A 14,619-nucleotide genomic window follows, 5' to 3' on the forward strand; every position below is an offset into this window, starting at 1 on the left:
GCGGCCCGGCGATCGCGGCGGCGGCCCGTATGGACCGGCCAGGAAGAGGCGGATCTCCTGGACAGCAGTGGTGAGATCGCGGAGGGCTTCGGTGATCTCCGCCGGGGAGAGAACAGCGGGGACGTCGGAGTGCGGCGGCGACGGGTGGGAAGAACTTGGTGGAGGGCTGGACATGATCGAACCCGGGAAAGCTGATACCAAATTGTTATGGTGCTGCTAGAGGGATGGCGTGAGATGGCCGGCCGGGGGCCTTGCCCACGGCCGGTAGCAAGAGGGAAGGGATTTCCTTCTTAATTCTTGCTTTATTAGATTGATACGTCTCCTCTCCTTATATAGAGAGGTTTACTTGACGTCGGAGTGGAGACGTATCAATCTAATAAAGCAAGAATTAAGAAGGAAATCCCTTCCCTCTTGCCCGGCCGTGGGCAAAAGGCCCCCGGCCGGCCTTCTTGCGCCCTCGCAGCCCTCTCTCTCCCTCCCAAACCCTAGCAGCCACATAACACTAGTTTTAGAGTACGTAATGGGCCTGGCCCCGTTAGTCTTATGGTTTGCTTGGGAGTCAAGTAAACCTCTCTATATATGGAGAGGAGATGTATCAATCTAATCAAGCAAGAATTAAGAAGGAAATCCCTTCCCTCTTGCCACCGGCCGACCCTCTCGCGCCATCCCTCCAGCAAAACCATAACACTTGGTATCAGCTTTCCCGGGTTCGATCATGTCCAGCCCTCCACCGAGTTCTTCCCACCCTCCGCAGCTGCACTCCGACGTCCCCGCCGTTCTCTCGCCGGCGGAGATCACCGCAGCCCTCCGCCATCTCGCCACCGCGGTCCAGGAGATCCACCTCTACTTGGCCGGCCCCTACGGGCCGCCGCCGGCCGCGGCACCAGCCGCCACCACCGGGCCGCTGCTCCTGCTGTGGCATCCACCGCGTCTGGCGGTTTCCGCCGCGGTCGCCGCCACCACCCCGCCCTGGTTGTCGTGGCCGTCCCAGCCCCTCGTGGGCCCCGTCGCGGCCGTGGCCTCGCTGCAGCAGCCGCCGCCACCCTGGTTGCCGTGGCCATCCCAGCCCCTCGCGGGCCCCGTCGCGGCCGTGGCCCCGCAGCAGCAGCAACAGCTTCTGCCGCCGCCACCAACGCCGCTGCAGCTGCTGTCCTCACCGATGATGTCCCTGCCGTCCGGTGGGCAGCTGCAACAGCAGCAGCAGCTGCCGTCACCACCAACACCGCAGCAGCGGCTGCTGCCGCCACCAACGCCGTCCCTGCCTTTCGGCGGTGTGGGAGCGACCTTGGCCCCGGGCTCTACATCGACACCGCCTGGGATGCCCTTCCACCAGGTCCGTTTCCCTTCGTCGCTGTCACCGCTTCCGGCTTGGATCGCTATCCGCCACGTGTCGGCGGCGGTGAGGCTGCAGGCTGCTGCGCGCGGCCTCCTAGTGCGTCGGCGTGTGCGGGAGATGCGCGATCTGTAGCTACAGCTCCTCCAAGTTGCGCATCCTTGCGCAACGGACCTCGTTCTCGTCCGCTGCGTCGGGGATCTTGGGCGTGCGGTTTCCCCCACGGGCGGCGGACATGCTGTTTTTCCCACGGGCAGAGACCTCGAAGTCTGCATCATCGACAGTCATCCGGCGGGGAGAAGGCATGGTGTCACCGACAGGAGCGCACCGCGTAGCACCACTGCATTCCGGCACCGATCGCCGCGCGGGCTCCTTTTGTCCCGCTGGTTTCCATGGGATCCAGGTGGCTGTACAGGTGCACGTCCGACGGGCGGATGGTGTCCACTTTATTTTCAGGGGTCAACAATAAAGCGTCCTAGTCTATTTCAGGTTGAGCGTAATAAAACAATCCGAGATGTAAAACGCTCGTTTTTAGGTGTTAGGGTTGTGTTGCGTCGAGTCATGGTTTGTTTAGGTTGTAGCTCGAGGACGAGCTGCATGTCCCGGTGGGGTGTAGTGTTAGAGTACGTAATGGGCCTGGGCCCATTAGTCTTATGGTTTACTTAGGAGTCAAGTAAACCTTGCTTGGGAGTCAAGTAAACCTCTCTATATATGGAGAGGAGATGTATCAATCTAATCAAGCAAGAATTAAGAAGGAAATCCCTTCCCTCTTGCCACCGGGCAAGGCCCCCGGCCGGCCCTCTCGCGCCATCCCTCCAGCAGCACCATAACACCACGGGTCAAACATGATAATAGTAGTATAATCTTCAATAATTCGCAAAAAAAGTATAATCTTCGGTGAACGCTAAAAGCATCAACTGTGTAGTCTGCAAGGCCACCCATAAGAAAAAAGTAGTCTGATAATCTTCCGTGAAGGCAAGCACAATCTAGCAGTTTGTCCACCATCATATCAGGCTAAACTTATAAGATGACAAACAGATAACAGTTTCGAGGTAAAGAAAACTAGTCTGATAATCTACGGATCAAACATGATAGTTGTAGTATGATCTACAATAATTTGCAAAAAGAAAAATAACTATAATCTTTCGTGAACGCTAAGGGCGTCCACTACATAGTCCGTAAGACCATCCATAAGAAAAAAATAGTCGATAAGAAAAGCAACACACATAGTGGAGGCTATCCACAAACAATGCACAAGCTCAACAATCCACAAGCTCAAAAGTTTGTGGCCAACGAGAAGGAACATTCCGCAACTAACTGCGGGTGCACTCATTTTTGTTGGAACACTTTCAAGTTTTCAAAAAATATAAACTAAAATTATGGGCATTGATTTTAGAGTGAATTCCACTTTTTACCCCGTAAGATCAATTTTGTGTCATTTTTACCCAATTTAATAGAAATTCCTCAAAACTACCCCATTTAGCATTTTTTTTCCATTTTTTATCATTTTCTATATTAGTGGCTGGAGCTATCTCTGAAATTTCAAAATTAGCAATTATTAGTGGCTGCAGTTTACACACGTAATAATTGTAATGTACACAAAAATCAGATTCACAAATTTATGTCTATTGCAACTAAAAAAATCATGTCGTAGTCAAGTACAACTTCAACACACATCTAATCATTCTAGACATAAATGATTGAAAGCTTTCACTCAAAGAAAAGTTCAGGCACCCTATATATGGTCCGCATGTTTATGATCTAAACTGTGTTACTACAGGTATATCCATCGATGAAACAGTTCAGAGTTAACTGAACTACTTTTGCTTTCTGAAGTTTGCTTCAGCGTTGCCATTTCAGATCTAGTTTCGATCTAAGAAATTAAAAAATGGAACCTAATGGCAATACACTCTGTAATAGTAATTCACGAAAGGTTCAATCTTGTAAGCATTGATCACTGCCATTAGATTCAATCTAAACCCACTCTCGTTGGGGCAAAATAACCGGAGCAAAGAGCCCTACATTGGGAGAGTATATACAGCTAAATCATAGCGGTAAAACCTGGAATAAAATAGCCTATCAGTGAACCACCTATTTCTCCAATGATCGCCCCCGATCACCGGCCACGCAGTGAACTAGCATCCCAGTCGCCTGCCTCTGTTTGATTTTCTCTCTCGCGCGATGCTAGAAGGCGAGCGGATTGGTACTGTGATGTGGGTTGGTTCAGCTAAACCAGCGAGGCACGTTCGGTACGATCAGGTCTGGCTCGACCCAACTAAGGTGTGACACCCTGAATAAATCGGCTCGGCTCAAGAAGTTGACTAGGACACGCCATGCCATACTTTGAGTGGGACCCACCGGCAAGGATGGAGCAAAATATATAGAAGGGTAAAAAATGGAAGAAAGTATGCTAAATTGGGTAGTTTTTAGGAATTTCCGTTAAATTGGGTAAAAAGTGGCACAAAATTGATCTTAGGAGCTAAAAAGTGGAATTCACTCTTGATTTTAATATATGTTGTGAACATGCAAAATTCGTGATTAAGCGATTCCACATCTTGCCGTGAAAGATCAAAACCATGTCACTACACTCAAAATTCTCATTGACTTGCTCTTTTTAACAGGGTTGGGTCGTAAAGGACCCAGAAGCTCCATTTCAATCGGTAGGTACAAGTTACAATAAGAACCTCGGAAGAAAATAAAATTACAACATGACCCTTTCTTTTACTAAAAAGGACCCCAGAAGAAATATGGAAAAGCGATCGAGTTCTTCTTCACCATTGCTGATGAACCTCGAAGCTACAGCCGTTGAGATCGCTGCCGGGGATGAGACCACTTGGGGCGAGGTCGACGTGTGGTGCCGCACTAAGGTTGAAGAAGAGCCTCAGCAGTAGCGCGGAGGTAGCATATTCGCCGGAGCAGCGAGCTCCGCGGGGCGAAGTGGATCCCTTGGCCAAAAGTGCCTCTACTAATGAACTTCACCATAGAAGTTTCAAAGACAAACTCCAGATATCACCATCACCCTTCTCCACCCGCCTCCATCACGGCCAGATCCGGGAAGAACATGCCAATGAAGGTCTGATAAAGTTCTACCTAGAGAAGATACACATATCAAGGATAGTGGATCCTCCCAAGATGGAGAAAATCAAAACCCAATCTAGCCTTTGACAGAATCACATGAGTATGATCTTTATGTCAACTAAACCAACTTTTTTGTCTTCCACTTGAATCCACTTCAATTAACCCTTCCTTATTTATTTTGCTCTGAATTTCTTCATAGCCTTGCGACCACCCTATGAGACTCCCGTCTTCTCGATGGTTTTCTTCTAATATACCGAGAAAAAAAAACAATGCTTTTGGTTACATCATTGACACACTGCTTATTCAATCATTAATCATGTGCAACTATTTGGAACCAGTGACACGAACCATGTGAAATATCTAAGTAGCTTTCCATGATGAGAGCGGTGGGGTTTCGGAGTCCTTCCACGTGTTGAGGAAATTGCTGTTGCACCGATCACCTTGCACAGCGTCCATGGTGGCATAGGACTCAAGCTCAGCCATGTCGTCGGGCGTGAGCTTCACAGACAAAGCTCCCACGTTCTGGTTCAAATTCTGAATTTTTGTCGTTCCAGGTATGGGGCACACATCGCTTCCCTTGTGGTGAACCCAGGCCAGCGCGAGTTGCGACGCCGTGCATCCTTTCCTCGCAGCCATCTCACTCACTCGCTCGAATATTGCAGCGTTCTTCTCCATGTTCTCGGGTTGAAATCTTGGAAGACTCTGGGGATGCATTAGGATATTGTTTTCAGAAAACGCTAGCAGTGAAATAGCCGTATGTAGGACCAACGGTACTTAAATTTCATCCACCTTGCGGAAATCGTCATCTGGTAATGTATCCACCATTTTAGCTCCACGAGATAGAAAACCTTTACCTAATGGACTGTATGCCACAATTCCAATTCCTAGTTCTCTGAAAAAGAAAACATTTTGTAAGCTCTCTGTGGGATAACATATTGGAGGACGGTTTATAAGCATTGCAAACTTAAGTTTCGGAATGAAATTGTGGACAAAAGTAAGCTGATGTTGTTTGCAAATACCTGCAAGTGGGGATTATATCTTCTTCAACGTTCCTTGACCACAGAGACCATTCGAGCTGGACGGCAGTAATCGGATGAACTGCGTGTGCCCTTCTGATTGTCGACGCCGAGGCTTCGGATAATCCCACGTATTTCACCTTTCCTTCTTCGACTAGCTTCTTGATCTCACCCATCTGCCGACGGCGGTCAAGAAAAGAAAATCTCGTCAATATCTGCAACGAAGTTCTCAATGTTGTACATCGTGTTTCTGCCTACTGACCGTGATCTCGACGGGGGTATTGGTGTCCATGCGATGCTGGTAGTAGAGGTCGATGCAGTCGACGCCAAGCCGGGCGAGGCTGCCCTCGCATGCCGCCCGCACGTACGCCGGGTCCGCGCGGATCTCCCACTTGCCGTCGGCGAACGAGATGCCGAACTTGGTGGCCAGGTCCACCTTCTCCCTCACGCCGCCTTGCAGCGCCTGTGATCACAACGAGCATTGCATCGAACACCTTCATTGCCCAGCCATCCATCGGAAGACTAATTAAGATGGGACTAATTCAGAGTCCAGAACCGACCTTGCCAATGAGGATCTCGTTGGTGTGCGGCCCGTAGATGTCGGACGTGTCGAGCATGGTGACGCCGGCAGCCACCGCGTGGTGAAGGAGCGCGACCATGTCCGCCTCGGGCGTGCCCTCGCCGTAGCCCATGCATCCGAGGCCCTGCGCCGAGACCTCCAGCCCCTGCGAGCCCAGCTTCATGCGCGGCACAACCGGAGCAGCAGCCATGGCGTACGTACGTGGCGTCGCGCTGATGGCGTATGTACGTTCTTTTGAGAGAGAGAGAGAGAGGGCGGGCGGGGGAGGGAGAGAAGTCAGAAAGTGTTTTGTTGATGAGTACGTGGATCGGAGCTTCCAGTATTTGTAGTGCGGCGGAGGCAGAACACCTGGCTCGACAGCGGGGCGCATAAGCTCGAGCAGAGCGTCACCGCGTACGCATGTCACACGCCGACGGAAGAACTTTCTTCGCTCATGCTGTCATGCGGAAGGAAATCCTATACGAGCGACCCTGGGTCGTACGCTCCCATTGCTGGACCAAGTTATGAGTTTGACACCTGAGGTAAACGAATCTCAAAGCATCTTGTTCAAACAGTTCAACACTTGAACCCAAAGCACACACGCCTTCTTTTGTGCCAAGTACCAGTTCGTTGAGATGGACGTCGTCATAATCAAACACAGACGCCTTCTTTCTACTGCGGCGCTCAAGCCAAGTCCACCGAACACAGTATCACAGGCTAAGGCGGAATATTCATTCAGTGGGAGGCGACGTTCCCGTCGACAGCGAGGCGCCTGTGGTGACTTCGTCAATTTCAAGATCCAATCCGCCGGCTCAGTCTTCTGGAGGTGCTCATAGGGGTAGGGTGTGCGTGTGTGCGTTCATAGGGGTGAGTGTATGCGCGTGTATATGAGCGCCTGCGTTTGTACTGTGTTTCTCAAAAAAAAAAAAAAAGAGTCCATCCGCGTGCAGGCCAATAGAGAGTGTCATGTTGGGCCGGCGGTGGAGGCATTGCCGCAGGCTGCGTCGGTGGCGTGACCGAAGGAGTCACCGACACACCCTGAGCTAGGGCGGACTCGCGCAACTGGAAAGTCAGGCCGTTTCACCGACCGAGATCCTCGTTGTCGCTCTGGAGCCAGCTCGAAGGCCTCCTCCTCCGTGAGGTCATGCGACTGGATCTCCGGGTTCACCGACATGTCTGCAGCATCACCGTCGAACTTCCAGGCTCCGAACGTGAGCCAGTTCTCGGAGTGGATGCGGAAAGCAAGATCGTTCTGCAGATCTGGTGGCAAGATGAACCGGCGGCACTCGCGGCCCTCCTGTGGCACCGGTGGCGCCGGCAAGCGGCATGAGTTGAGAAACCACCAGGAAAGCAGGCTTTCATCAGCATGTCTGACGATGTCGACCGACACGTAGTGGAGGTGGCCTCGTCTTGAATGCATGGCGCGTCGCGTTCGGGAACACTGGTGCACAGAGGTGATCCAGCGCCATTAACGCGGTGCAGACTCGCCTACACCAGCGCGCAGAAGACGAAGCGAGGAAGGTCGCTGCTAGGCAGGCCCGAGGAAAATGACGCGGATACGCGTAGACCGCCCCGCGTCTGCACATACGCATTTGTGGCACAAATTTGAGCCTGGAATGTGCCTCAGACAGCTCTGTTACTTTGCGCCAGGTCGCTAGGTTGCGGGTAGATCCAAATTTTGACCGCGCAGACTCCAGAAGAATGATGCAAAAGTGAACGGGGATTGGGATTAAACTAGAATTGGGAAATAGGTAGCCATTTTGCTTTGAGATTTGTTTATGCCAAGTGTCAAACGCACGATTTGATCCAGCCATGGAAGCGTAGGACCCTGGGTCGTTTAGGTTTTCCTTCCTTGTCATGCATGCTCTTCCGGAGAAAGAACCTCGCCCGGTCCCAACTCAACTAGTAAATACCGACCTGAAAATATGTACCACACGTGTCACCTTTGGTTGTCCATTGCATCCCACTCCGCTCAGTGGAGGAGACAGGGACCAGCAGCCCCCCCCCCCCCAACACGGTTGATTTTTTGCTAAATTTATGTGAACAATAAAGAATTTGGAAAATTTCCTCTAACCGCCCCCTTAACATAAAAAATTAGTGAATCTTGCCTCCACCACTGACTCCACTGCCTCTAGTACTCTTCTTCATCCTTGTCAAGAGCGATGAGTTGATCTCAAGATGATAGCGGAGCACCCAACCCTCTTCATCTGGGCCATCCTCATCTGCCACCATGTCAAGGTATGGGTGATGCATTGGCACTGATAATGTTGCACCTGTGTGGTCCTAGTTTGTGTAGGAAGTTGGTGGGCTTTCCTTTGACCAACTCCCCAAAGTTCGTTCACCTTGAACCACCAAATTTGGAAGAAGAACCTTGGTTACGTGCAAATGGTACCCTAACCACTGCACACGAGAAGGGGGGTTGTGATCCGACCCAATCCCTGCCGTTAGAGAGCACATCGGTAACTGTGTTCCCAGCAATCGACATAAAAACCCTATCCAAAACGCAACGAATAGGACCATCGATCGTACTCAGATGGCGTTCATAAAGGGAAGGTGTCTCCACGAGGGAGCTCCCGCACTTCATGAGTTCATGAGCTCCGAGTGAAGAAGCTTGGGGACATACTTCTCAAGCTAGACTTTGAGAATGTGTATGACATGGTGAACTAGGACTTTCTCCGTGAGATCCTCGAGCGCAAGGGTTTCTCGACCATGGTTGTTCACTATCTGATGCAGTTGGTCAAGGGGTATCAGACTGCGATCAATGTTAATGGGAAGATCAGACTGTCTTCCGTAACGCCAGGGAAGTGCATCAGGGCGACCCAGTCTCTCCAATCCTTTTTTGACTTCATGGTTGATGGCTTTCAGCTATGCTGACCCGAGCCAACTTCGTGGGCCAATATGCATATGACACTATGATCTCGATCGAGCCTACCGATTTGGGAATCGCGAACCTCAAGCTCAAATATAAAAACTTAGAGCATCTCCAGCCGCATCCCCCAAAGCGTCCCCCAAAGGGATTTGGGGTGCGCCAGACCAAAAAACCGTTCCAGCCGCGTCCTCCAAAGCCCGTTTTTGTCCGGCGCGCCCCGATACGGTGTCCGGCGTCCTGAGCCCGTCCCCGTCCCACAGGGGACGCACCGGGGACGCCGGACACACCGAAAAGCGAGGCGGGGAGTGGCGGGGCCGACTCGTCAGCGGCACAATAAATTTTAACCTAACCGTCGCCTACCTCGCGACGGAAGTTATTGGCGCGCAGCGACGGTGCAGTTCCCGCATAGCCGCAGCGATGCGTCCCGTCGCGCCTAGCTCTGCGTGCCGGCGTTAATAAGCGCCACCGCTCCTCCGCCTCCCTCCGGCCTATAAAAGGGCCGCCTCTCATCGTCCCCAGTGGCGGAGCTGGCATGTAAGAGATGGGTGCAAATGAACCCATTAAATTTGTGATAATCCAGGCTAAATTGGTACTCAGCACCATATATCACTTAGTGTGACCTCATAGTTTTATGGAAATGAACCCAATGCTTAATTCTCCTAGCTTCGCCACTGATCGTCCCTCTCACACACAAACCCTAGCGCCTCTCTCCCAAACCCTAGCCGCCACCATCTCAACAAGACTCGACGCTATGTCTGGTAGAGGCGGAGGCCGATCTCGCGGCCGTGGTCGTGGTCGTGGCCGCGGCAGAGCTGAACGCTCGTCGTCGCCTCCCACGTCGTCGGCTTCATCGTCGGAGATGGACGTGGAGCCGCACGTGCTGTTCGAGTTCGTCCTCGTCCTCAAGGGCGACCCGCGCGGCATCCAGAGGCTGCCGGACTCCTTCGCAGCGAACACGTGCACGGAAGTTTCTGGATGTTCGCCTCATCGGTAGAACCAACAAGGGCACCATCCTCCCGCTAGATTTTCCAGTTTAGGTGACTGGGTGTGCCCTCGAGTGTTCTTTCTTAGCAGCGAACACAGGAAACCTTCGATGCACGGCCTAGTTAGGTTTAGTTTCTTTGCAAAATTTTATATTTGTGTCCACGACGGTTCAAACTATGTATTAGTTTGTGGAAAACCATGTTCCAAACTGTGTCTTCGTGTAACCACGTTCCCAATTATGTATTAGTTTGTGGAAATTGAAATAAAAATGTCAAAAAAAGAATTTTAAATGTTTGGGGGAGGCGTTTGGGGGATGCGGCTGGGAGCGACGTCCCCCAAAGGCGACACGAACAAAACACGTCCCCCAAACGCTCAATCCGACGCGGTTTGAGGGACGCTTTGGGGGACGCGGCTGGAGATGCTCTTAAAGGCATCCCCTCCCATTTTGACTGTGATTCAGTTTTAAGTAAGGAGCGTATGGTCTGATGACGTTCTAGCTAAAGCAGATAGCCATAGCACGGTATAGTGGTCCTTCCAAAATGGAGAAAATTGAAACCTTATCTACTCATAGGTAGCATATTCATGTCAATTACTCCCTCTATGCCAAAATAAGCTACTTAATTTTGTTTAGATTTGGTTGTATCTAGACATATTTTTAGTGCGTAAATACATTCGTATCTAGAAAAGGTTGAGCATAATTTTTTCAACAGATGGAGCACTCTGTTTTTTTTCTGAGAAAATACTCTGTTTATTAATGGCATTGGCATCTATGCCTTGCATCAAGTCCAATAAAAACGGTTGTGTGCTTCACTTTGATGCACATGCCGGGGTTTCAACCACCTTTTTAAAAGAAAGAACTTCATGCTCATTATATCAAGTATATTGTCTCCCACTTAAATTCACTACCATTCGCTCAACTTTCTATTACATCACTGACAGACTGCTTATTTAATCATTCTAATCGTCTGCAACTATTTCGATCCATCAGCATAGCGAACCCCATTGAGAAATGTCTAAGAGCATCTCCAGTCGCGTCCCCCAAACCGTCCCCCAAAGGGATTTGGGGCGCGCCGGACAAAAAAAGCGTTCCAGCCGCGTCCCCCAAAGCCCTTTTTGTCCGGCGCGCCCCGATACGGTGTCCGGCGCCCCGAGCCCGTCCCCGTCCCACGGGGACGCACCGGGGATGCCGGACACAACAAGCGAGGCCAACCGACGCGGGCCCGACCCGTCAGCGGCACGGGGAAAATTCGTCTCACACTCCCGCCAAATCCCGCCGCTCCCGCCAAATCGCGCCTATACCGCCGCGCACAGGCCTCCCAAAACATATCCTGCCGCCGATTCATTTCTCCTATCCCGCCGATTTCTTTCTCCCTCCCGCCGTGCACCCGCCGCCGCCGCTACCCTCTCCCCATTCCATGGCGCCGCCGACAGCCCCCAAAAAGATGGCGAAGAAAGCGGCCAAGAAGCCGCCGGGCAATGCGACGATAGGGGCGAAAGCGCCGTTCGCGAAGCCGCGGAAGGCGCCGGCTGCGAAGAAGAAGCCTGAAGGCATGACCGAAGATGAATGGCAGCAAGATTGCCTGCGCCGGAAGCTATCGACGGCGGAGCGGAAAGGACGGAGGGCGGCGGAGCTGGAGAAGAAGGCTCTGGCGGCGCGCCAGCACCAGCGCATAATCGCCGGGTGTATCGCCGCCACCAACGCGTCGGCCTCTGCGTCGGCGACGGAGCAGACGCACCATGCACAGGAACAGACAGATCGCGACGAGGTCGTCGTGCTCGACGGGCCTGCGTCGACTCAGGACACGACGCCGTCGACCAACCCCTTCTTCTAATTTGCATGCACCACCGGTCTGTAATATGATCGCGCGCCCAGTACTTTGATCGATCGCCGCTACTCTGATCGCGACGAACCGGCGGGAACGATCTCTTTTGAATGCATCTATTTGAATTTCTGATTGGGGGCGGCGTTTGGGGGACGCGGCTGGGGAGCGACGTCCCCCAAACGCGGCACGAACAAAACACGTCCCCCAAACGCTCGATCCGGCGCGCTTTGGGGGACGGTTTGGGGGACGCGACTGGAGATGCTCTAAGTGGCTTTCCATGATGACAGGTGAGGGGTGTCGGAGTCCTTCCAGGTGTTGAGGAAAGTGCCGTCATACCGATCACCTTGTACAAGATCCATGGCGGCATAGGACTCGAGCTCAGCCATCTCCTCGGGCGTGAGCTTCACAGACAAGGCTCTCACGTTCTGGTTGAAATTCTGAATTTTTGTCGTGCCAGGTATGGGGCACACATCGCTACCCTGGTGGTGAACCCAGGCCAGCGCGAGCTGCGACGAGGTGCATCCTTTCCTGGCAGCCATCTCGCTCACACGCTCGAATATGGCTGCGTTCTTCTCCATGTTCTTGGGTTGAAATCTTGGGAGATTCTGTGAATGCATTAATTGGGATGCTGGTTAGAAAATGGTAGCTAGCCTTATATATGTAGTAGTAGTAGTATATTTCACCGGTATTTCATTTCATTCACCTTGCGGAAATCGTCGTCTGGAAATGTGTCCAGCAATTTAGGTCCACTGGACAGAAAACCTCTACCTAATGGACTGTATGCCACAATTCCAATGCCAAGTTCTCTGAAACAGAAAACTATCTGTGAGTTCTTTGTTGGATTACCCAGAGGACGGTTCATCGGTATTACCAAATTATCGTGGAAAGAAATAGTGGACAAAAGTAGATTGCAAATGTTTTTGCAAATACCTGCAGGTAGGGATTATATCTTCTTCAATATCTCTTGACCACAAAGACCATTCCAGCTGGACGGCAGTAATCGGATGAACTGCATGTGCCCTTCTGATTGTCGATGCCGAGGCTTCAGACAATCCGACGTATTTTATCTTTCCTTCCGTAACTAGTTTCTTGATTTCACCCATCTGATAGCAAAGTCAAGAAAGCAAGCTCGTCAATATCAAGCAACTAAGTTCCCGTTATTTGAATGGAATGAAAAAAAATGCGTACTGACCGTGATCTCGATGGGAACACTATTGTCAATACGGTGCTGATAGTAGAGGTTAATGCAGTCGACGCCAAGCCGGGCAAGGCTGCCCTCGCATGCCGCTCGAACATATGCAGGGTCCCCGCGGACCTCCCACTTGCCGTCGTCTAACGTGATGCCGAACTTGGTGGCCAGCTCCACCTTCTCTCTCACGCCGCCTTGCACCGCCTGTCACGTACGAGCATTACAACGAACACAGTCAGCGCACAGCTATAAATCGAAACGTCAATCAAGAATTCACGATGCATGGGATGGGACAGCTTCAAAGTCCAGAGCCGACCTTGCCGAGGAGGATCTCATTGGTGTGAGGCCCGTAGATGTCGGAGGTGTCGAGCAAGGTGACGCCGGCGCCCACCGCGTGGCGGAGGAGCGCGACCATGTCTGGCTCGGGCTTGCGCTCACCGTAGGCCGCAGACATGCCCATGCAGCCGAGGCCCTGCGCCGAGACCTCCAGCCCTTGCGAGCCCAGCTTCATGCGCGGCACAACCAGGGGAGCAGCAGCAGCCATGGCGTCCTTGCGTGCGCGTGTGCGGGTGTGTGTGATGACTGATGGATGAGTAGTAGATCGGGAGCTGTCGGGGACGGGCTCACGTACCTCTTCGCTCGACCTCAGGCGATTAGGGTTATCTGCCTCCCGTCGGCGGCCGCCTCCGATCTGGCCGCCTCTGTGGCCTTCGGGCCATGGAGGTGGGGCAGATCGCGGCCCTCGTCGGCGGGAGGGCTCCGTTTCCCAGTTTTAGAAGCTTCGTTTCCCGTCTTTAGGGCTTCTGTTTGTAGGGGCGGCGCTCAGGTGGTGGTGGCGGCGCCTCGTGCAATAATATTTCCCCGGCTTCAACCCCATCTCGACGTCTACGTCGAGAAGCTTGTGGGTATGGTGTGGTCTTCGAGGATTTCGTCTGGCTGTGGGGATCTTCGGATCGTCAAGGAGCTTCATCGGCAGTTCATCCTACTTCTTCGTCTCCGGGACGGATGTGGTCTTTTCGACCCGTTCGGCGACTTCCCGTCCGTAATCAACAACGTCAGGCTAGCTCAGGGAGGAGCGGCAGCGGCGGCGCGCCGTCGACACGGTCTGGAGGTTGAAGATGAAGGGCTTCTCAAGGATCTCGTTGTAATTTTAGTTTTTCTTGAGCTGCTTTGTACTGTTCGGTGTTTCTTTTAATGCCAGTGTCCTATTCGCAAAAAAAAAAAGATCGGGAGCTGTCAGTACAACGGCGTACTGATATTTGTACTGCGGTGGTGGCGTCATTGAGTAGGTCACCTGGCTAGGCTGCATTTCGCGCGCATAAACTGGGGCAGAGCGTCACCGCATACGCACACCGACCGGCAGAAATTTCTTCACTCATGCGCACTGTTTTTTTTTTTTTTGACAAAGGTTGTTTAAGTAAAAAATATTAGATCATCTCCAACGCAGCTAATCAAATAGAACACCTTTTGTGTCCTATTTGGTTCGTCTCTAGCCTCGCAGACTTTTTGACAAAGGTATCCTCCCGTACGGCTCTGGGTGAAAACCCTAGACCTCGCGGTCTCGACGGAGGCGGCGTAATGCGTCGTTACCATTTTGGGAGCGTCGTTGTGGAGCCCTACCGCTTTGTAAGAGATTCTCCTCTCCACATTGTATCAGTTCGGCTGTTGCGACTTTATTTATAAAGCGGGACGAATGAAACAATTTCTACTTCTTAATTATAATAAAATGAACCTAAAATTGAACCCAATGAATATGCTTAAAAAAAGC

General features: G+C 51.9%; 2 protein-coding genes across 5 annotated transcripts; both read right to left on the reverse strand.

The window, feature by feature from the left end:
* Window positions 1-4,571: 4,571 nt before the first annotated feature.
* On the reverse strand, window positions 4,572-6,197 carry LOC124670719 (probable aldo-keto reductase 2). Of its 4 annotated transcripts, XM_047207194.1 has the most exons (6): window positions 5,988-6,197; window positions 5,690-5,890; window positions 5,431-5,642; window positions 5,201-5,303; window positions 4,760-5,113; window positions 4,625-4,656 (listed from the first exon to the last, which is right to left on the reverse strand). In XM_047207194.1, exons 1-5 carry the CDS (start codon window positions 6,195-6,197, stop codon window positions 4,772-4,774), a joined length of 1,068 nt encoding a protein of 355 aa, XP_047063150.1. In that variant the 3' UTR covers window positions 4,625-4,656; window positions 4,760-4,771. The 4 variants fall into 4 exon arrangements, with proteins under 4 accessions (XP_047063152.1, XP_047063151.1, XP_047063149.1 ...); XM_047207196.1 differs by having other exon boundaries at window positions 4,572-5,113; window positions 5,234-5,303; window positions 5,431-5,603; XM_047207195.1 differs by having other exon boundaries at window positions 4,572-5,113; window positions 5,431-5,603.
* A 5,728-nt stretch (window positions 6,198-11,925) lies between these two features.
* LOC124676352 (probable aldo-keto reductase 3) lies at window positions 11,926-13,425 on the reverse strand. Its single transcript, XM_047212430.1, has 5 exons — window positions 13,168-13,425; window positions 12,855-13,055; window positions 12,593-12,765; window positions 12,366-12,468; window positions 11,926-12,267 (listed from the first exon to the last, which is right to left on the reverse strand). Exons 1-5 carry the CDS (start codon window positions 13,393-13,395, stop codon window positions 11,926-11,928), a joined length of 1,047 nt encoding a protein of 348 aa, XP_047068386.1. The 5' UTR covers window positions 13,396-13,425.
* Between the last annotated feature and the right edge of the window lie 1,194 nt (window positions 13,426-14,619).

Source organism: Lolium rigidum, chromosome 7 (genome assembly GCF_022539505.1).
Source record: "Lolium rigidum isolate FL_2022 chromosome 7, APGP_CSIRO_Lrig_0.1, whole genome shotgun sequence".
NCBI classification, from domain to species: domain Eukaryota; kingdom Viridiplantae; phylum Streptophyta; class Magnoliopsida; order Poales; family Poaceae; genus Lolium; species Lolium rigidum.

Excerpts from the sequence above, each read along its gene's own strand:
- LOC124670719 (XM_047207193.1), bottom strand. The coding sequence starts at position 6,197 with ATGGCTGCTGCTCCGGTTGTGCCGCGCATGAAGCTGGGCTCGCAGGGG. Across the intron at positions 5,304-5,430 it reads GATATAATCCCCACTTGCAG|AGAACTAGGAATTGGAATTG; the intron begins GTATTTGCAAAC and ends TTTCTTTTTCAG. Across the intron at positions 5,114-5,200 it reads CAGATGACGATTTCCGCAAG|AGTCTTCCAAGATTTCAACC; the intron begins GTGGATGAAATT and ends ATGCATCCCCAG.
- LOC124676352 (XM_047212430.1), bottom strand. The coding sequence starts at position 13,395 with ATGGCTGCTGCTGCTCCCCTGGTTGTGCCGCGCATGAAGCTGGGCTCG. Across the intron at positions 13,056-13,167 it reads ATGAGATCCTCCTCGGCAAG|GCGGTGCAAGGCGGCGTGAG; the intron begins GTCGGCTCTGGA and ends CGTACGTGACAG. Across the intron at positions 12,766-12,854 it reads GTGTTCCCATCGAGATCACG|ATGGGTGAAATCAAGAAACT; the intron begins GTCAGTACGCAT and ends CTTTGCTATCAG.